The sequence below is a fragment of the Cinclus cinclus genome, chromosome 15, assembly GCF_963662255.1.
Source record: "Cinclus cinclus chromosome 15, bCinCin1.1, whole genome shotgun sequence".
NCBI lineage: Eukaryota > Metazoa > Chordata > Aves > Passeriformes > Cinclidae > Cinclus > Cinclus cinclus.
In genome coordinates, this window is record NC_085060.1 from 14321917 (window position 1) to 14341392 (window position 19476).

The 19476-nt window shown below is 56.6% G+C and overlaps 3 protein-coding genes across 5 annotated transcripts; all 3 read left to right on the plus strand.

The window, feature by feature from the left end:
• Positions 1 to 428: 428 nt before the first annotated feature.
• On the plus strand, positions 429 to 4903 carry LOC134049942 (protein Wnt-11b-2-like). Its single transcript, XM_062502712.1, has 5 exons — positions 429 to 898; positions 987 to 1207; positions 1604 to 1881; positions 2635 to 2927; positions 3630 to 4903. The coding sequence occupies exons 1-5, from the start codon at positions 828 to 830 to the stop codon at positions 3802 to 3804; spliced, it is 1038 nt and encodes a 345-aa protein (XP_062358696.1). The 5' UTR covers positions 429 to 827; the 3' UTR covers positions 3805 to 4903.
• A 3791-nt stretch (positions 4904 to 8694) lies between these two features.
• On the plus strand, positions 8695 to 13665 carry IGBP1 (immunoglobulin binding protein 1). Of its 3 annotated transcripts, XM_062502837.1 has the most exons (7): positions 8698 to 8885; positions 9401 to 9700; positions 10864 to 11059; positions 11921 to 12006; positions 12638 to 12718; positions 13049 to 13071; positions 13146 to 13665. In XM_062502837.1, exons 1-7 carry the CDS (start codon positions 8698 to 8700, stop codon positions 13289 to 13291), a joined length of 1020 nt encoding a protein of 339 aa, XP_062358821.1. In that variant the 3' UTR covers positions 13292 to 13665. The 3 variants fall into 3 exon arrangements, with proteins under 3 accessions (XP_062358819.1, XP_062358821.1, XP_062358820.1); XM_062502835.1 differs by lacking the exon at positions 13049 to 13071 and having other exon boundaries at positions 8695 to 8885; positions 12638 to 12741; positions 13143 to 13665; XM_062502836.1 differs by lacking the exon at positions 13049 to 13071 and having other exon boundaries at positions 12638 to 12741.
• Positions 13666 to 15008: 1343 nt separating this feature from the next.
• LOC134050029 (diacylglycerol O-acyltransferase 2-like) lies at positions 15009 to 18783 on the plus strand. The gene is made up of 8 exons (XM_062502838.1): positions 15009 to 15048; positions 16607 to 16735; positions 16809 to 16916; positions 17186 to 17256; positions 17336 to 17540; positions 17976 to 18150; positions 18231 to 18433; positions 18560 to 18783. Exons 1-8 carry the CDS (start codon positions 15009 to 15011, stop codon positions 18712 to 18714), a joined length of 1086 nt encoding a protein of 361 aa, XP_062358822.1. The 3' UTR covers positions 18715 to 18783.
• The last annotated feature ends 693 nt before the right edge of the window (positions 18784 to 19476 follow it).

A 19476-nucleotide genomic window follows, 5' to 3' on the forward strand; every position in this document is an offset into this window, starting at 1 on the left:
TCCAAAACCTGGGGACAGCTGGGCTTCTGTCAAATGTCACCTCCCACTGTGGGAAAATCCCAGCCTACCTGGTTCCTCACGGGCTCCAAGCAGCACTTTTGGTTTTGTACTTGTAGGAGGCAGAGATCCCGAGAAATGCACCTTGTGACAGGCATGTGCCAGCCCTGGTGCCCTGCCATGGCACCTTGGGCAGCCCCTGCTGGCACTTCAGGGCTGGTGCCTGTGCCAGCTCAGGGATGTGCACTCCCCTGGGTCAAGGAAATTGTGCTTTTACAAGCTTTTTGTAAAGAAAATTTTTAAAATAGAAATTATGAGCCTGTGCTGACCCTAAAGGAGGGTGCAACCAGGGGTTTTGGGCTCTGTTCTCAGGGGACAAGGGACAGGAGGACACGGCTTCCAGCTGTGCCAGGGAAGGTTAACTTGGGTATTAGGGAAAATTTCTCATGGAAAGAGCTGCCCAGGGCAATGGTGGAATCACACCCCTGCAGTGATTTAAAATCCGTGCGGATGTGGCACTTTGGTGACATGGTCAGTGGTGGCCTTAGCAGTGCTGGGGGGAACACCGTGCACCTCATCCCTCAACCCCCTCCCAGGTGCTGTTTGGGGACGGTCACTGCTAATGACAGCTGGCCCTCCCTCCAGCCCCCCTTGTCCCTAACCCTGTGAATGGCACCGAAACCGCCTTTGTTCCCCTCCCCGGGGGGCAGGACCCGCCACCACCGCTGCTATAAAAGGGGTGGTGGGGCCGAGCGGCCCCAGCCCTGCTCCCAGTCCCTGTCCCAGTCCCATCTCAGCTCCCAATCCCCATCCCAACCCCATTCCCGGCCATGGGCCGCCCCGCCGCCGCTGCCACCGCGCTGCTGTGCCAGCTGAGCCTCTCCGCAGCCATCCAGTGGCTGTGAGTAGGGATCTCTCCTTCCAGAGCCCCTCTTGGCGGTCCCTCGGGGCTCTGTGGCCCCTCCAGTGACCCCCACCTCTCCCCACAGCGGGCTGGCGGGCAGCAGGGTGGCGTGGAACGAGAGCCAGCACTGCCGGCTGCTGGTGCCGGAGCAGCTGCAGCTGTGCCGCCGGCATCTGGAGGCGATGCCCAGCATCGTCCGGGCCGCCCGCCGGACGCAGGAGCTGTGCCAGCAGAGCTTTGCAGACATGAGATGGAACTGCTCCTCCATCCAGAGTGCCCCCAGCTTCGGCCCCGAGCTGCTCACAGGTAAGGGGTGCTCCTCCCGCCGAGTCGCTGCTCCCGCTCTGCCCCCAGGAGCATCCCGTTCCAGGCTCGTTTCTGCCTTGGATTTCTGTTTTAGAGTAAATATCCTGCCTTTACGTGGTGTTAATCCCGTGCAAGTTCCGTCTGGGGGAGGTGACAGACTGTAACTTCCATTTCAAACGGCTGCCAGAGGCTCCCAAAAAAGCGGGGGGAAGAGGTGGGAATACAGGTTGGACAAGGGCAGTATTACACAGGGCGCAGGTTAAAACGCAAAAATTGAGAGGTCTTTGGTTTATCCCCCTGCAAGACGAAATAAAGAAACTCTTTGCGCTGTGAGATGTGCAAGAGGAGAAGACTGGCTGGGCAGGGAGGAAGGAAATATTCCTGTTTTCTCCTCAGGAACACGGGAAGCCGCCTTCGTGCACGCCCTGGCAGCGGCGGCCGTGGCCCAGGGCATCGCCCGCTCCTGCTCCTCCGGAGAGCTCCCGCTGTGTTCCTGCGGCCCCGGCCCCTCCGAGCCCCCCGCGCCCGGCTCCCGCTGGGGTGGCTGCGGGGACAACCTGAGCCACGGCCTCCAGCTCGGAGCAGCCTTCACCGACGGCTCCGCCAGAATCGGCGCTGGGAGCACGCCCGGGCTCAGGGCTGTGAACCGGCACAACGGAGCAGTGGGACGGGCGGTGGGTGCGGGACCCCCGGGATCTGCAGGTTGGGATGGGGAATACAGAGCCCACCAGGTCTGCTGCGGTGTGGGATGGGGTGTGTGAGCCCCCTGGGACTCTGCAGTGGGTCATACCGTGGGGCTGAGCCCCCCCCAGGACTGCCCAGGGGTGACACAGTGGGTGCGAGCCCCTGGGACAGATGGAGCCCAGCATCCCTCACAGCAGGGGAAGAGGTCCCTAACTTCAGGCAGCAAATGCCAGCCAGGTTTTTGGGACGTCCTGAACACCGGGAGGCCACAAAATGGCTAAAATGTGTGTAAGCAGACACCCTCCACACACACTGCTGCCCACACCCAGACATCCCTTTCCACAGCCAGCACGTCCAACACTTCACACCAGTATTCCCAGTTGTCTGATGTTTCACACCAGTACTCCCAGTGCTTCTTTCCACCCTTCTCACTGGAAACTGAGCTCGTCCTGTCCTGTTCCAGTTGGGCTCCCCAGCCCATCCTGCCTTTATGCTTTCATCCACTCCTGTTCCCCAGGTGAGGCTTGGGAAGCCTCCAGCCCCGCTGAAGGCTCCTCTGGGAAGTTCCCCAAGGATCAGGTTCTTATCAGAAGGGACTGAAGTAGGGCTGAGTCACTGTTTGTCCCATTATATTCAGCTCTGAGCTCTTTCATCCCTTGAACTTCCCATGGATGCCCTTGCCAGTCAGTCCCTGGGGTGGTACCAGGAGCGAGCAAACTCACCTGTTTCCCTGTGCTCTGCAGGTGCTCAGTGACTCCCTGGATACCAGATGTAAATGCCACGGGGTTTCAGGCTCCTGCTCAATGAAGACCTGCTGGAAAGGACTGCCAGACCTGGGTGAAATAGCTTCTGACCTCAAATCCAGGTACCTGGCAGCCCTCAAGGTGACTCATCGGCTCGTGGGGCCCAGGAAGCAGCTGATCCCCAAGGAAAAGGATGCCAGGCCAGTGACAGAGATGGATCTGGTTTATCTCATCAACTCTCCTGACTACTGCACCCCAAATCCCCAGCTGGGCTCTCTGGGGACACAGGACAGGTAGGAAGAACTCTGCCTCTGATTCCAGGCTTGCTGTACCACTGGGTTTGAGTGTCCTGGGAAGCTGATGTGAATGGGCTGGGCTGAGCTTGCAGCAGGTCCCTGAATCCCTGTCTTTTGAGACCCCATCTGCACTGCTGCATCCAGATCTGGGGTCGCCAGCACAAGACAGGCATGGGCTCATTCAACAAGTCCCTGTTTGGCCATGGAGATGCTCTGAGGGCTGAGCCTCTCTGCTCTGGAGCCAGGCTGGGAGAGTGGGGGGTGCTCACCTGGAGAAGAGAAGGATCCAGGGAGACCTCTGAGCCCCTTCCAGTATTTAAAGGGGCTCCAGGAGAGCTGGAGAGGGACTTGGGACAAGGGATGGAGGGACAGAACACAGGGAATGGCTTCCCACTGCCAGGGATAGGTGGGATATTGGAAAAGAATTCTTTCCTGTGAGAACCTGGCACAGGGTGCCCAGAGAAGCTGTGGCTTCCCCACCCCTGGAAGTGCCCAAGGTCAGGCTGGATGGGGCTTGGAGCAACTTGGGCTAGTAGAAGGTGTCCCTGCTCATGGCAGGGGTGGCACAGGATGATCTTTAAGGTCCTTTCATCCATTCCATGAGTCTACGATCCTGCTGCCTCCTGCTCTGAGCACACCAACTCTGGGAGAGGCCAGCGCCTGGGAGGGCAGGACCCCAGGCCCCACATCTCTCCACAGGCCATGCAACAGGAGCTCGCTGGGCAGTGGCAGCTGTGACCTGCTGTGCTGTGGCCGTGGCTACAACACCTACACGGAGGAGGTGCAGGAGCGCTGCCACTGCCGGTACCGCTGGTGCTGCTCCGTGGTGTGCAGGCGCTGCCGGCGCAGCCTGGAGAGACACGTCTGCAAATAAGGAGGAGAACCCGTGTTGGCACCCACCAGGCGTGGCTGGACACCAGGAGCCGGTCCCAAGGGATGCCCCCAGCAAGGAGGAGGCTGTGCAAGAAGCCTGCTATCTCATGGGAAGGCTCAGACTGAGAGATTTTGGGAAGCCTTCGGTCCCTTCCAACCCAGAGCTCGGGGCAGGACAAAGAGCTGCCCTTCTGCAGCTGGTCAGCAGCCAGCCCTTTGTCTCCAGCTGGGAAAAGCTATTGATCATTCCACAGGCCCCTTTCTCCAGGGAGAACAGGCACCCTGGGCTGCCATTGTCCCTTTGCAGGAGGATTCTGACAGCAGCCTGAAAGCCAGGAGTGATGGATGGAAGGGGGTAGAGTTATCCACTGGGAGAAGGCTGCAGGGATGGAACGCTGCTGCTTTGGGTGAGCGGGTCATGGGCAGCTCCTTTGGGAGCAGGATTCTGCTGTGGGCTCATCCAGGACGCTCCTCCTCAGGGGAAAGCACTGCTCCAGGGCCCTTGGCAGCGTCCCAGTACAGGCCTTTTGCATGGAGATGGTGCTGTTCTCACTGATGGCAGAGACACCAGGGACAGGAGAGGTCGTGCAGCATGGCGAACCCATCCCTGACTGTGTGTTAACAACCCAGCCATGGCATCACTGTAGCTTCTGTCCCCATGTCAGAAGTGGAAGTCCACTCTATATGTGAAATTCTCATGGCTTGTCCTTCCTGCCCCTCCTTCTGGCACACTGAGGTCTTCAGCCCACTCCTTCCACCCTTTGGAACCAGGAGTGTTGGAATTCTGGACCGGAGAGGGGACACAACTCCAGGGCCTTGGGGAAGCAAGAAAAAACCTTGTGTTTCTGTATGTCCTGTAGGTGGAATTTTGGTGTCTGTTTTTAAATAAATGTTATAACTCTCTGTGCGTTGTTTTCTAGGACAATCTTTCCTGCACGTCCTTCCGAGCTGGTCGTGGAGAAAGACGCTGTAAAGAGAGCCTTGTGTCCATAAATCCCCATGTCCATTCTTTTCCTTTCACACATCTGAGGACCAGCTCACTTTCAACTCTTTCTGCTTCCCACTGGCCCAGATTTGCCTTAAATTACAGATGCCTGCTTTCCTTCACTCCTGTTTTATTCCCTGCATCCTCAGGTCTCCAGCTGCCTGGGATTGAGGGCTGGTGCTGGAAATTGAGGCAGTCCAGATTTATTTTCTGATCCTTGGGAATGTGGGCTGAATGAGCCAAGGGTGTGTGTGAACAGCAAGGCTTTGGGATACAGGGATGGGGGGCTCCCACATTTCCCTTAGCACAGAATCTGGCCAAGTGCTTGGATGACATGAGATTCCCGCTGTTGCAAACCTGGGAGAGAAAGAATGAGTCCAAACAGGTGCTGGAGAGGCTGCACAGCACCGGGAGGACAGGTAAATGGCGTGGGAATCCTCGGGTGGATTCCTGCAGCTCCCAGCATTGCCTGGAGGCTCCAGCAGCTTCACTTTATTTTTGGTTCCCATTGACTGGAGTTGGCCGCGCTCAGCCCGAGCCCAGCTGGACGATTACTCATTTCCATATCCATTCCATCATTTTTAATGGTCTCTGCTGGGTCACGGAATCAATTAATGAGCTTTTCTTGTAAAACATCCCCTCCCCTTAATGTGCTCCAGGTTTCTGTGTGAACAGGGAAGGAATCAGAGGTGGCTCGGGAGAATGCAGGGGCTGGAAGTTGAGCCCGATCTCGGTGAGTGCCAGGAGTGAGTTAACCCTCGTTATCAGTTGTTAATGTGCCATTGACTGGCTCTGCCTGCTGCCATCTCTCTCCCGAGAGCGCCTGGAAAACCGCAGCTGTCCAAGGTCAAAAGCTATCTCGAGTTTTCCTTTTAAAATGCAATTAGGGGTCATTGCCCGGCATTCCTCCGAAAAAGGAGTTTCAGCTGCCAGAACAGCCGCAGTTTCTGTGTGCGGAGGGCTGCAGGTACGAAATTAGGATTGCTTCAGTGCCTTCCCTCCATCCACTTCCCAGAGCGTCCCAGATCACAGGGAGGTGACACCGGGAGGGACTGCTAGCATTGCAAAACGAGCTGGTGAGAGGGAAAGAAAACAAAAAAAAAAAAAAAAAAAGGAAGGATCTTTTGGAGTGAGAACTCCAGCCAGGAGGGTGGGAAATGTGATTTGCATTTGGTAACTACAAACACACATCGCCTGGGGGAGAGGAGAGGAGCCACAATAGCAAGGAATGCCCAGGGGAACTGTCGGGATCCCTCCTAGAGAGGTCCCGTTGAAATTTCTGCCTGGGAAAAGGCAGGGCCAAGTGCTGAATATGCAGAACCCACTCCTCCTCTCCTTCCTTGACTCCAAGCTCGACAGGGAAGAGCTGGGAAAAGACTGGAGGGGTCACAGTGCAGCCGGAATCCTGCGGGAAAGAGGAAGGGGCCGGAATTAGCTGGAGAGTGCAAAGGGTCAGGCTGGCAGGGGGTGACAGCTCCGCGACAACCCTCTCAGTGGGAGCTGCTGGAATCCGGGTCCACACCTGGAATTGGCAGGAATGTGAGATCTGCAGGGCTTGGGAGCATCCCCCAGGAACCGAGAGCCTGAGGATGGATGGATGGATGGATGGATGGATGGATGGATGGATGGATGGATGGATGGATGGATGGATGGATGGATGGATGGAGCAGGAATGATCCCTGTGTTGGTCCCCAGGGGTTTTAAAAGAGTAACGTTGGTGTGAACGTGGTTATTTGTTGCTGGTCAAATTTGTGCAAACAATAAAGTCTGGGGGAAGGCGAGTGCTTTTCATGGAATATGTTAAAACATGGATTTATTTTTCCTTTTATTTCCTTGTTCATTGAGGGATTCTGCATAACTCATTCCAGGAGGATAATATGAGCAAGGGCAATAAACTGTTGGTAATTAAGTTTTTGGAAGAAGGATGACTCTCTGCTCACGGATATGTTGGGGCATTTCTTCTGCACAGTTCTGGAGTGCAGATCCCACTGGAATGTGGATCAGGACCTGCACCTGCTTTTCCTTATGCTGCTCACATAGTTGAGCCAGAAGCAGGAGAAAGCCCAGGATAGGGCTCAGCTGTGGATCAACATCTCACAGAATCAGGGAATCCTGGAATGGTTTGGGTTGAAGGGACCTTAAAGCTCATCCAGTTCCACTTCCTGGCGTGAGCAGGGAACCTTCTCCTAGCCCAGGTTGCTCCAAGCCCTGTCCAACCAGCGCTGCTGGGAATATCTGGGGGATGTTGCTGTGACCTTTGGGGTGGTTGGTCTAATCACCGTCAACCACAAGTAAATGAGTATATCACACCACATGAGTAAATGCTTGTATACAAGGAAAAACCCTTCCCTCTCTGTTCTCCTTTATTCCCGGGGTGGTCAGCAGTGTCGTGGTGCTCTAAGGATGACAAACAAAAACAGGGATTGTCCGAGTGGGGATCTTCAGCTGAGGGACAGGGACAAACAGGGCTGAGTAAGAGACACAAGATCCGAGGAGGAACCAGCTGCAGCCTGAGGGATTTTGGGTGTAGCTGGAAGCTCAGTTCTGGCAGGGGCTGTAGGGGGTTCAGAGGGAAGCAGCTCTCCGTCCCTTGGAATCATGGAATTCTTGGATGGTTTGGTAGAAGGGACCTTAAAGCCCATCTGGTTCCATCCTCTGCCCTGGGCACTGACACCTTCCCCTGTGCCAGGTTGCTCCAAGCCCCATCCAAGCTGGACTTGGACACTTCCAGGGATGAGGCAGCCACAGCTTCTCTGGGAAATCCATTCCAGGGCCTCCTCATCCTCACAGGGAAGGATCTGATTTCTCCCAGACTGGCCAACCATTCCAGCAGGATGGGAGCCTTGGGGACTCCCTCTTCTGCAGGACAGACACTGATGTGGCCATGAACCACCCCAGGGCTGCCATCCCACTGGGAATATCTGGGACATCCTCCCATCAGCGCAAACCTGGGGCCAGACAGATTTTGAGGACTCACAGCACTCCTGGGCTCTGTGACTAATAATTCATTGCACAATCTGACAGGGGCATGAGGAAAACAAACAGAATAAATCATACACTGAGTCATCCTCAGAGGTGGAGTTAGAATTACTCAGGAGTAAGGAGCAGTAGTAGTGGTTGCTACATCCATACTTTGCTCACAGACAGGTCAATCACCTATATTTCTAAGGGAAATAACCTGCTCCTAAAAGCACAGATTTAACCCTAACCTGTCTGATGCCTGGTTGATTTTTAGAGATTTTAGGAACAAAACAAATGAAAGGGAAAAAAAAAAAGAGAGAGAAAGTTCGCATGTCCCACTTGTACTGTAGAAAAAATAGAGAAGAATAGGAAGGTGCTGTGCTTAAACAAATAAATTTATATTATTGACATACAGTACTGCGCTATCAAGGATCTCCACTGTGCACCCCTTTTGTACAGCGGGAAAACGGATGTTTTCTGCCAATTTATCTAATTGTCCACATTTTTTTCCACTTTCCCAGACTGCATCTCAGCGCTCCCTGCCAGGACCCCTGCGGGCCGGTGCGCCAGGCAGGACCTAGCAGGGAAAAGTGTGAAGGCACTGGAGGTCTCTGAGCGCCCCCGGCCGCGTCGAGCCGCTCCAGCCCGCGGTGCCCGCCCGCCTCGGGGGTCCCGGGGGGCTCCAGGGCCGCGGGGCGAGCACGGGGCCATCACGGCACCCACCGGGGCCGCTCCCCTCAGCCTGCCCTCACCAGCATGGAGGCACCCGCGCCCCGGCTGTATCTGTGCCCTCCCCAAGATGGCGCCCGCCGTACTACAGCCGTGACCTCCCCAGGGTGTCGCCCTACGTTGTGGCTATGGAAATGACCTCCCCAAGATGGCGGCCGAGATGGGTACGGTCGCACCGAACCGCGCCGGAAGTGGGGACGGCGCCGTTCCCGGCCCATGATGGCGGAGGCGGGCGCGGGCGGCCCCCGGCTGCCGGAGCTGCTGGCGTTGGGGCAGCGGCTGTGGGATGAGCTGGAGTCCAGCACCGAGCCCTCCTCGGGAGCCCCGGCCGTGCAGGACAAGGTGCGGCAGGGGCTGGACGCGCTGCAGCGGGCGGCGGCCATGGTGGCGCAGCTGGAGCTGTTCAGGTCAGCGCAGGGGACGCGTCTGAGGGGACAGGGAGGGTCCCCGGGCAGGGCAGAGGTGGGACGGGAGCGGGACAGAATCCCAGAATCACTGAGGTTGAACAAGATCTCCTAGGCCATCGAGTCCAGCCTGTGACCGATCAGTGATTGTCATCAGCCCAGAGCACCGAGTGCCACGGCTGGGCGTTCCTTGGACACCTCCAGGGGTGGAGACTCCACCAGCTCTCCGGGCAGCCCCTTCCCAGGCATGAGCACCCTTTCCATGAAGAAATTCCTTCTGATGTGCCATCCTGGTCCGGCCTGAGGCCGTTCCCTCTCCTCCTGTCCCTGTTCCCTGGGAGCAGAGCCCGATTCCCCGGCTGTCCCCTCCTGTCAGGGAGCTGTGCAGGGCCACAAGGTCCCCCCCGAGCCTCCTTTTCTCCAGGGTGAGCATCCGCAGCTCCCTCAGCCGCCCCTTACAGGATGACTCCAACCCCTTTCCCATCTCAATTCCGGACTCCCTGCTCTCTCCCTCGCAGTGAAAACGAGGAGCTGGAGGAAATCGCCTCAGCCGACCTGAAATTCATGCTGCTGCCGGCGCTGCTGGGAGGCCTCACGCTGAAGCAGGTGGATCTGAGCAGGAGAAGGGAGCACCTGGAGAGTGCCCGGGAGCATTTCCTGCGCTTCCTCAAGCTCTGCAGGAACTATGGGCTGGGATCTTTCCAGCTACCCCCAGGCACTGCCGGAGAGGAGAAAGCCGAGAGCCCCTCGGTCCCCCAGGACCCTACCCAGCCCAATCTGGTGGCCATGGCCATGAGCAGGACGGCCAAAATTGAAAGGTGGGCTCTGTGCTGTGGGAAGGGCTTTGGGAATTACTGTGGGAGGAGCAGGAACCTGAGGCAGTGCAGGGTTGGACAGGGAAGAGCTTCCCTGGACATTGGAATAATTTGGTCATAAAATGCTTATTTTAAGAGTTGTGGCTCACTGTTTAATGGGTAGGGCTTGGGAGGGGCGTTTGTGTCTCCAGTCTCTGGTTTCTGAGGAAAAACTGCTCAAAAACTTACTACAACCTCTCTAATCTTTCATAATTAAACTTACATTTAGTTCTTTAATCACTGCTGGTAGCATAAAAACTTCCAAACTGAAAGTTTCCTACCAGTGGGTTCATTAGAGCTTGAAAAAAGGTGGCTGGTGCCTTTGGTGCTCTGGTTGGGATTTTGGCTACCAAGTTGCTCATTGTGGCATCACTGAAAGGTCCAAGCTAGGCTGGACTTGGTTAAATTGTGTAGAAAAACATAGAAAATATACAATTTATATTCTAATTGGAAAGGGTTTCTTTTTTAGAATAATTATTTTATGCTCCTTGTCCTCTCAGCTCTCAAAGGTTTCTTTGCTATTACTGTTCATTCTTCAGGTGACAATAAGTGAGGGAAGGAGGACACAAGGATTTAGTTTGGCAGTGTTTTATGTGAGTAGTTTCCCCTTTAATAACGAATTCCTGAAAACATAAAAATAAATTTGCCCTGGAAGTTTATTATATAGGGAGTTCTTCCCTGTAATAATTAATTCCTGAATAGGTCAAAAAGTCCAAAAAGCCAAAATTATATTTTAAAAAAGCCTGCACACACAAAAGCCACCTGAGACAGAAGTTGGAAAAACATTTGTGTGACATGGAATCAGCTCAAATCAGCCATTCCATTGTTTTTCTCAGTTCTGCTTTTTTCCAGGAGACTGATGTTTCCAGTCTTGCCTTATTTTACCAGGAAGGCTTCAGTTTCCAAAGGTTCATCAGTGTTTAGGAGAAGAATAAAATCACTGAGGCCCCTCTGAATTAAATGTCATTTTACAGCTGCTTTTAACAGATAGGAGAGGCTGAAATTCCAACAGGAATCAGTGGAACTTCCATTAAATTTGGTTGATCCCCTTAGAAAAGGTGGTAAAGGCACCAGGGCTGGGCTGCAAAAAATGATTCAGTGATCTGATTGTGCTGTGTTTGAGCTAGGTACAAACAGAAGAAGGAGCTGGAAAACAAATTGGCCTCCATGAGTAGCTCCGTGGAGAGTGGAACAGCAGATGAGGATCAGATCCGGGAATTTTACACCCTCCAGATCCAGAAATGGATCGGCACCAGCCTGGAGGAGATTGAGAGCATCGACCAGGAGCTGGTGATCCTGAGGAGCAGGGATGCAGCCAGGCAGGTGAGGGATGCAGGTGCTGTGGGATGGGCATGGGGGGATGAATCCCAGAGGAATTCAGCAGCAGAGTTTTAATCAGTGACTCCCCAGTTGGAACTGAGCTCAGTCACAGCATGAGCTGATGGGGTTTCATTCATTCTGAATTCTGAGCTTTGGGTTGGGCTCTGCTGCCACACGTTCCCCACAATCCCAGCCTGTGGAATGCTGGAGCTTGGGATATCAGAGCTGAACTGGGCTGGGCAAAGGCTTTTTTGCAGATCCCCAATTCTGAAGAACAACTGGATTTGGAAATTAAAATAAGAGCCTTATGGTTTCTGTCAAGACCCTTGTGTTTTCTGCAGCATGTCCCATCCGGGTGTTATCAGCCCATTTGGAATGATAGAACATTCCCACAGACCTGCAATCCCTATGCAGAGCATTGTGTCCAGGATTTCTGTGAGCTGGGATGTCTGCTGGGAACAGCAGCTCCTGGTGTGCTGGCACAGCCTCCTGGCTGTGGGGGGTCATTTTTTAGCACTGTAGGACTCAGCTCCTCCGAGGTGTCCTGGAGATGCCCTGGAATGATGGGCTCAGAATGTTCCACTGGAACAATAAAAAACATCTCCTGCTTTGCTCTGAGCTCAGCTCTGGCAGCTCTGCTCTGACCCCAGCAGGTGGCACAGAGGCGCAGGAAGTGATTCCGGTACAGGCACAGTTGGAATTCCTGATTTAAACCAAATTCAGGCCTGGATTCTCCATCCTGTGGCGTTGCTCTGACAGCTGAGGTGTTTCTCCTCTACAAGGCCTTTAATAACTTCAGGATGGGAAGCAGAGGGGGAATTCTCGTCCCCTCAATTCCCTGGTGACTGTTGTTTGCATCCCCAGGCTCCAGCAGGTCCCCGTGGCCCTTCCCGGCCTGCCAGAACTCCAATGAAACCCTTCATCCTCACCCGGGATGCTGCTCAAGCCAGGTATGGATTGGGATGATCCAACTACACTTTGGGGCAGTGCTCTCATGTCAAGCCTAAAATATTCCTTCAAGTGAAGAAATCCAGTGCACTTGGGTTTGTGGCCCCCTGAAACCTGTGCAGGAATTTTGGCACCTAAAGCACAGAATGGGATAAAAAACGGATTTCCTATCATGCCTGGGGCGTGATTTATGCTGAGTTTTCCATGTATCAGCTTCAGTTCCCAGGGGTGTCCTGGGGCTACCTTCCCCTATCCCAGGGTGCTCCAAGCCCTGTCCAACCTGGCCTTGGACACTTCCAGGGATCCAGGGGCAGCCACAGCTTCTCTGGGCACCCTGTGCCAGGGCCTGCCCCCCCTCACAGGGGAGAATTCCTTCCCAGTATCCCATCTAACCCTGTCCTCTGGCAGTGGGAAGCCATTCCCTGTATCCAGCCACTCCAGGCCCCCTCCATCTTTCCCTTGGGCACTGGAAGGCTACAACTGGGTCACCTCAAAGCCTTCCTCAAGCCCACCTTGTGATATCCTTGGATATTGGAGATTGGATCATGGAACAGCCCTGTGCCTCTTGCCTGTGTTCCTGCTCATCCCAGAGGATTTCACTGCCTGGTTTTGGCTGGTTTTGTCCCCCTGCAGGGTGTTTGGAGCTGGCTATCCCGGGCTGCCCACCATGACTGTGGACGACTGGTATGAGCAACGCCGGAAGCAGGGGATTGTGTCCACCCCACAGAGGGTTCCAGGTATGGAACAGGGATGGGAGCAGGGGATTTGAGAAGCCTCTTGAGGGGGGTGGGTGAAGAGGGAAGTGTGTGCAGGGTATGGAACAGCCCTGACTATGGAGTAATCCAAGCTTTATTAGGGACACAACTGGGTTAGACTGTGCTTGGCCTATCCAAGGCCAGGTTGGACGGGGCTGGAGCAACCTGGGACAGCAGAAGGTGGCACTGGGTGGGCTTTAAGGTCCCAAGGCCAGGTTGGATGGTGCTGGAACAACCTGGGACAGCAGAAGGTGGCATTGGGTGGGCTTTAAGGTCCCTTCCAACCCAGTCCATCCCCAGGTTCTCACTCCTGCTGTCTGGCAAGCCCAGCTCCCAGCAGGGCTTTGGAGAACCTGGATCTTCTCCCTGTCCCTCTCCTCCAGCAGGTAAAAGTGATGAGGAGTTGCAGAAGCAGCAGCAGAAGACAGAGGAGGAGGAGGAGGATGAGGAAGCTCTTCGGAAAGCTCGGGACTGGGACGACTGGAAGGACACACACCCCCGGGGCTATGGCAACAGGCACAACATGGGCTGATGCTCTGGCTGCCAGCAGGGCCTGGAGATCCTGGGAGAACAGCCTGGAGAGGGAGGAGGGAATACAGTGTACATAGGTGGAGCATCCGGGAATTCCTTGGATGAGCAGGGGACAGGATGGCAGGAGGACACATGGCCCCTTGCTTTGGTTCGCATTCCGTGAACACCAGACTGGGGACACTGGTCATGTTTAGGGGGTGCCCCAGAACTCTGAGGGGCAGCTCCATGAGGGTCAGGCTCCCTCTGCCCTCCCAGGTGGAGGCAGCCTCCAAGGGGAGCTCCATGAATTTGAAAACTGCTCTTTGTATTGTGGGTGGATATATTTATTTTTTCCTCTCTATTTTAAGCAAAATAAACTCTCTTTGTGCTGCCTGATTCTTGCTGTGAAGTTCTCTTCATCCTGGGCTTTTCCACGGGGGTGAACCCTGGATGCTCTCATGGAGCCCACAAGGGACAGAACTGGGACATATGGTGCTATATTCTAAGACATATTAGTCAGTGTGCTTAGAAACCCTCTAGAACAATCCCTGAGAGGGGGAAGACTCTGAATCCCTTTGGTACCATTCCTGAGTGACAAAGAAGAGGACGCACCTGGCACTGAGCTAGCACAGAGCAGGTGTGTGCAGGAAGGTGAGGAATCACAGCTGGAACCTCTGGAAGTGCCCAGTGAGGGCTGGTAGCAGTGGAGGGACTTGTTCCAAACCTGCTAAAATACTGGGATGGAAAAGCAAAGCATGGCTGGCACTTTGTGTCACTTGGAGCAGTGTCACCTGCATGATGCTTCCTTACCCTGGGACAGTGGGATTCTGTAGAAGTTTGGTGTTTTTTCTTTCTATTAGCAGGATTTGGGCACAGCTGGGCTGCAGGAGTTGTGATGTTTTCCGTGCAGCAATCCCTGTCCTCAGAACTGATCCACACCCAGGAAGCCTGCAGGATCTGTGGTTCTCTCTCACAGGTTCTGAGTCCCTACAATTCACAGGAGGGATTTACGGGTTCCAAATCTCCCAGGAAACGTCTCTAACTGCCACCACAATCCTGCAGGTGTGTTTATCTCTTTCCTATACTGATGTTAGCCAACACTTCCTAGGAGCACGTCTGTACAGCTGGATCCTGAGGAGTGGCTTCAGGCATATATTCCCTGTGGATTCTCACTGTTCTTGGGCTGTTGGCCTGAGGCCCCACCTCAGTGCTTGACTCCCTGCTGCTCCTATTTCCCTTTTTTGTCATTTTCCCCCTCAATCCTTTCCAGACAGCTCTCCAGGCTCCCTGGGCTGGAGGCAGAGTGCCCATCCTGGGGCTGGGAGCAGCAGGAATTGTCTGGTGGCTGTGGAGCTTCAGGATGATATTTTTGTGTGGCTCTGGGGATGTCACACGGCAGTGTTTGTGACATTCCCCCAGCGTGGACGCTACCATTCCCAGGGGAATGCAGCAAGAACCATTCCCAGAGGAATTCAGCCCCTACCAGCACCGACAGCAGGGACTTTGCAAGAGGCAGCAACCTCCCAGCACAGCCACAGTGCCCCACCCTCTGTGTGACCCTTCCAGGACCACCAGCTCCTCTCCATGTTCCTAATCCCAGCTGGAGCAGGTCCCCTCCCCTCAGCAGGGCTGGTGTCCCTCTGGTCACCTGGTCACACACGCCTCTGGACACACAGCCCGGCGCCCTGTGATTGCCAAACTCACCTTTCCACCCACGGCACCACGGAGCTCCTGCCACCATGAAAACCATCATAGCAGCCTGCTCCCAGAATCTCAGTGGTAAGACATTCCCAAAATGGGTTGGGATGGTTCCTGGTTCTCCAGCAATGTGAGGAGCTGGTGGTTGTCACTGTTGTCTGCTTGCTTGGGAGTGCTGAGGAGAAAAAGGGGGTGTTGGGAGCGATTTGAGGATAACTCCACAGGAAAAAGCACAGTTGCTTCACAGGGATGAAATTTTGGGAATGTTACACACAAGATGCTCCTGCAAATGCCAAATGTTGGCTTTGGAAAGGCTCCTAGTGCTGTGGATGGGGCTGACAGCAGAGCCCTGGGGGGTTCTCTGTGTCTGTGGTGTGGACATTGACGGGGCTTTTGGAACAGGAGCTAGGAAAAGGATGTTAAAAAGCAACTGTTTGGTGGGCACAAGTTAGCTGGGAAGAGCTCTGTGTCTTCCCTGGGAAAAAGAAGGGTCTGGGTTCTGCAGGTGGCTGGGATTTTGGGGATGTGTGGTGGGTGGAAGGGATTACTCAGAGCTTAGCATGCTGCATGGGAGAAAAGGACAAAAATTCTCCACTGGAAAAATCCCCCATGGGATCCCCCACAGGCCAGAGATGGCTTCAGTGTTTTATTTATTTTTCTTGTCCCATTCCTGGTTTGGATTGAGCTGGGAAGAACTGAACCAGGGGTTGGTGGCCCTCTTCTGACTCGGGCATTCCTGGCTTGGGGAGCCACATGGACAGGACTGGTCCTGTGTCCCCCTGATGGTCTCTCTGGCCAACATGCAGATTTGGGAATGTTTTCCCAAGGAAACAAGGCTTTGTGATGCTGGGGTGGCTCTCTGGGGTGGTCTAAGCATGGGGAACTTTGGCTAGGAGCACTACAGTGGCAGGGCTGGTGCCTCAGGCCTGTTTTGGGGAGCAGGGATGGGACCAGGCTTGGAGTTTGGATCCTGGCTTCCAGCCCGGGGAGGTTAATGGTTCACCAGGATCGGCTGGAGGGAAGGGGTGGCAGGGGGAGTGGAGTGGCCGCGCTGCCAGAGGCGTGGGACAGAGTGGGAGAGCCACCCCCAGCCACCCTGGCTCGGTCTTGCTGCTGGCCTTGGCACTTGCTGGGGCTGGTGCCTCCCTGCTGTGCCAGCTGAGAAGTCCCCAAATCCCCTGTGAGCCTGAGCCTGAGCCTGCCAAGGAGGGCACGGAATGGCACATGGAGCGAGTGGGATGTGCCGCTGCTCTTGGCCCTGCTGGTGCACAGAGCTTTTGGACTTGGTGCTCCCTGCTCTGGGGACAGCCCTGATTGCCCAGGGCCACCTCTGACATGGTCCAGAGCTCCCTGGAGATGAGCCCCCTCTGTACTACACTCCCATCCCATCCCATCCCATCCCATCCCATCCCATCCCATCCCATCCCATCCCATCCCATCCCATCCCATCCCATCCCATCCCATCCCATCCCATCCCATCCCATCCCATCCCATCCCATCCCTTCCCTCCTCCCTCAGCTGCCCATCCTTGCTATCCCACCTCCTGCCGGTGTCCCTGGGTGTCCCCCGGTAGTCTGGTGACCCCACCCACACACCAGCCGTGTTGTTTTGGGCGGGGGCCGCGTCCCCCTCTCTGCAGGCAGCCGGGCCAGCATCCAGACTGCCCTGAGGACGCTGCTGGCCATCCCCTGGCCCTCGCAGCGCGACGTCGGCTCCGTGCTCCAGCTCCTGGCCGTGCTGCAGTGGGTGCTCAGCTTCCTGCTGCTGGGTGAGTGAGTAGGGGGCTGCGGGGGATCCCGAGAGGGCCACAAAGCCGCTCACCTCCTGCCCCGCTCCCGCAGGAATTGTCAGCCTCGTACTGCTCATCTACCTGCTGTTCACCAGCCTCTGGCTCATCCCCGTGCTCTACCTGGCCTGGATCATCTTCGACTGGGACACGCCGGAGAAAGGTGTGCTTGCCGTGTCACTGCTTCCTCCATTCTTGCAGCAGAATGGGAGTGGGGTACCCCTTTCTCCATGTCTCTCCCAGAATATGGGGAGCTCTACATGCCCCCTGCCCCTTCCCTCCGCTCCCCCCATCATCAGCACCACGGTGGGAAGCGGGATGCAGCGGGTCCGCGGGAAGCTTTTCCCTTGGATCCTGCGGCCCGCTGCGCTGGGCTGGGCTGGGCTGGGCTGGGCTGGCTGTCATCTCCTGGGGCCCCTCCCGGCTTTGCAGGAGGCAGGAGGCTCCCGTGCCTGCGGCGATGGACCGTGTGGAAGCACTTTCGGGATTATTTCCCGGTGAAGGTACGGCGCCGAGACGGGGTGAGACCATCCAAAAGGAGGTGCCACCGTCACGTTCCCGTGACTCCTTTTGTCCCCGCAGCTGGTGAAGACACACGACCTGTCCCCCAGCCACAACTACATCATCGGCTCGCATCCCCACGGCATCCTCTGCGTCGGCGCCTTCTGCAACTTCATCACGGGCTCCACGGGCTTCGAGGAGCTGTTCCCGGGCATCCGTTCCTCCCTCACCACGCTGGCCGGGAATTTCCGCCTGCCCGTGTTTCGGGAGTACCTGATGAGCGGGGGTGAGCGGCGCCTGCCCTGCCCGGCTCGGGTGGGGCTCCGAGAGGGCCCTTGATCCCTCTGAGGGAAACACGGCAGGGATGCCGCTCTGCTTGCATTGTGCCTGAGCGACAGCTTTACCTCGCACCCTGAGTGAGCTGCACTTTCACCTTGCTCGCACCTCGCCTACACCCTGTCTGTACGGCTCCTACGCCTTGCCTGCTCCTTGTCTACGCCCTGCTGTACCCTCCACCCTCGCTGCCCCCACCCTGCCCTCACCGCACCCTGCCCGCGCCCTTGCCACCCCCTGCCCGCTCCCTGCCCGCAGCAGAGGGAGCCCTTGCACTGTCCTTGCCCTGGTCCCACCAGGTGCCATCGCTCGGGGGGGACCCTCGGCGGTCCCGGTCGGGTGCCCGGGCACTGCAGTGCCACAGTCCCGATGCTCCGTCCCGCCGCAGGGCTGTTCCCGGTGACCCGCCGCGCCATCGGGTACCTGCTGTCCCAGAAAGGCACCGGCAACGCGGTGGCCATCGTCATCGGCGGCGCGGCCGAGTCGCTGTCCTGCCGGCCCGGCGTCACCACGCTCATCCTCAAGAACCGCAAGGGCTTCGTCCGCATGGCCCTGCGGCACGGGTGGGTCACCAGCACCGCCACCCCCGCGGGTCCCGGCGGTCCCCAGCGCCCCGTCACCACCCAGCGTGTCCCCTCCTCAGGGCCTTCCTCGTCCCCTCCTTCTCCTTTGGGGAGAACGACCTGTTCCGCCAGGTGGTCTTTGAGGAGGGCAGCTGGATGAGGAGCATCCAGCGGCGCTTCCAGAAGATGATGGGCTTCGCTCCCTGCCTGTTCTACGGCCGCGGCCTCACCTCCTGCCGGTCCCGCGGCTTCCTGCCCTACGCCAGGCCCATCACCACCGTGGGTGAGCAGCGGGGCTGCGGGTCCCCAGGGTGGGGGGTAAGGGGACGCTCCCGGCGGGTGGTGCAGGGTTGTGTCCCCAGCGAGCCGAGCGTGTCGCCACCGCGCTGACCCCGTCCCCTGCCGGCAGTGGGGGAGCCGCTGGCGGTGCCCAAGGTGGAGAACCCGAGCCGGGAGCTGGTGGATCGGTACCACGAGCTCTACATCCGTGCCCTGCTCAAGCTCTTCAATGAGAACAAGACTAAGTATGGGCTGTCCGAGTCAGACGAGCTGCACATCCTCTGAGTGCCACCAGCACCGGCCCCGTCCTGGCTCATGAGGGCTCTTGCAGGGGGAATTTCAGCCAGCCTGGCATGGGGGACACGCAGGGGACAGTCCCCACTCTGGCCCTCTGTTTCTCCGACCTGAAGGGAGGTGGGAGGACAGGGGGAAGCAAAGGGAAGATTGGAAAAGGCTCCCCCTTGCAAAGGGTTTGGAGGGGCTGTGGGTGACACTGACACAGCTGTTCCCTGCAAGGGGCTGGTGTGGGGCTGGGGCCAGCAATGGGCACGGTCCCCATGGGATAACCAGATCACCACAAGCTGAGGGAGGGGTGTCATGGGAGGAGGGATTGACATGGGGTTTTTGGGGTGGCATCCTGATGACTAGTGGGACCAGCCTTTGGGGACAACCCACCCTGGGGTGGAAGGAGGACACTCCTGGACTGGGGTACCTGTGGATGTGGCCTGAGCCAGGACCATGTGGCCCCAGATGAGCCTTTCCTGCCATCTCCATACCCAATACAGATTTGCAACCTCCCAACACCTGTTTGTGTGTGTTCCAGAGGCTGGGATTGGCAGTACTGTGGCGATACCCCTGCACTGCCCATGTGGGTGCCCTTGCCACCCAGTATGTCCCCTTCCTAGCAGTTCCATCTCCAGCTGGGGCAGTTTGGCAGAGCCCCTTGCACCACACAGGTGCAGCCAAACAGCCCCCAGGTGCAGCTGGGCCACCTTAGATATAATGGGAGGTGAGGGGCAGCTCTTAACTGGTTTAACTGGGCTCAGG

Bases quoted from the DNA above. Each gene is read 5' to 3' on its own strand.
- LOC134050029 (XM_062502838.1), top strand. From the start codon at position 15,009: ATGAAAACCATCATAGCAGCCTGCTCCCAGAATCTCAGTG. The intron at 16,736-16,808 runs GTGAGTGAGTAG...CCGCTCCCGCAG, and splicing joins GCTCAGCTTCCTGCTGCTGG to GAATTGTCAGCCTCGTACTG. The intron at 17,257-17,335 runs GTACGGCGCCGA...TTGTCCCCGCAG, and splicing joins GGGATTATTTCCCGGTGAAG to CTGGTGAAGACACACGACCT.
- IGBP1 (XM_062502835.1), top strand. From the start codon at position 8,695: ATGATGGCGGAGGCGGGCGCGGGCGGCCCCCGGCTGCCGGAGCTGCTG. The intron at 8,886-9,400 runs GTCAGCGCAGGG...TCTCCCTCGCAG, and splicing joins GCGCAGCTGGAGCTGTTCAG to TGAAAACGAGGAGCTGGAGG. The intron at 11,060-11,920 runs GTGAGGGATGCA...TTGCATCCCCAG, and splicing joins GCAGGGATGCAGCCAGGCAG to GCTCCAGCAGGTCCCCGTGG.
- LOC134049942 (XM_062502712.1), top strand. From the start codon at position 828: ATGGGCCGCCCCGCCGCCGCTGCCACCGCGCTGCTGTGCCAGCTGAGC. The intron at 1,208-1,603 runs GTAAGGGGTGCT...TTTTCTCCTCAG, and splicing joins CGGCCCCGAGCTGCTCACAG to GAACACGGGAAGCCGCCTTC. The intron at 1,882-2,634 runs GTGGGTGCGGGA...TGTGCTCTGCAG, and splicing joins ACGGAGCAGTGGGACGGGCG to GTGCTCAGTGACTCCCTGGA.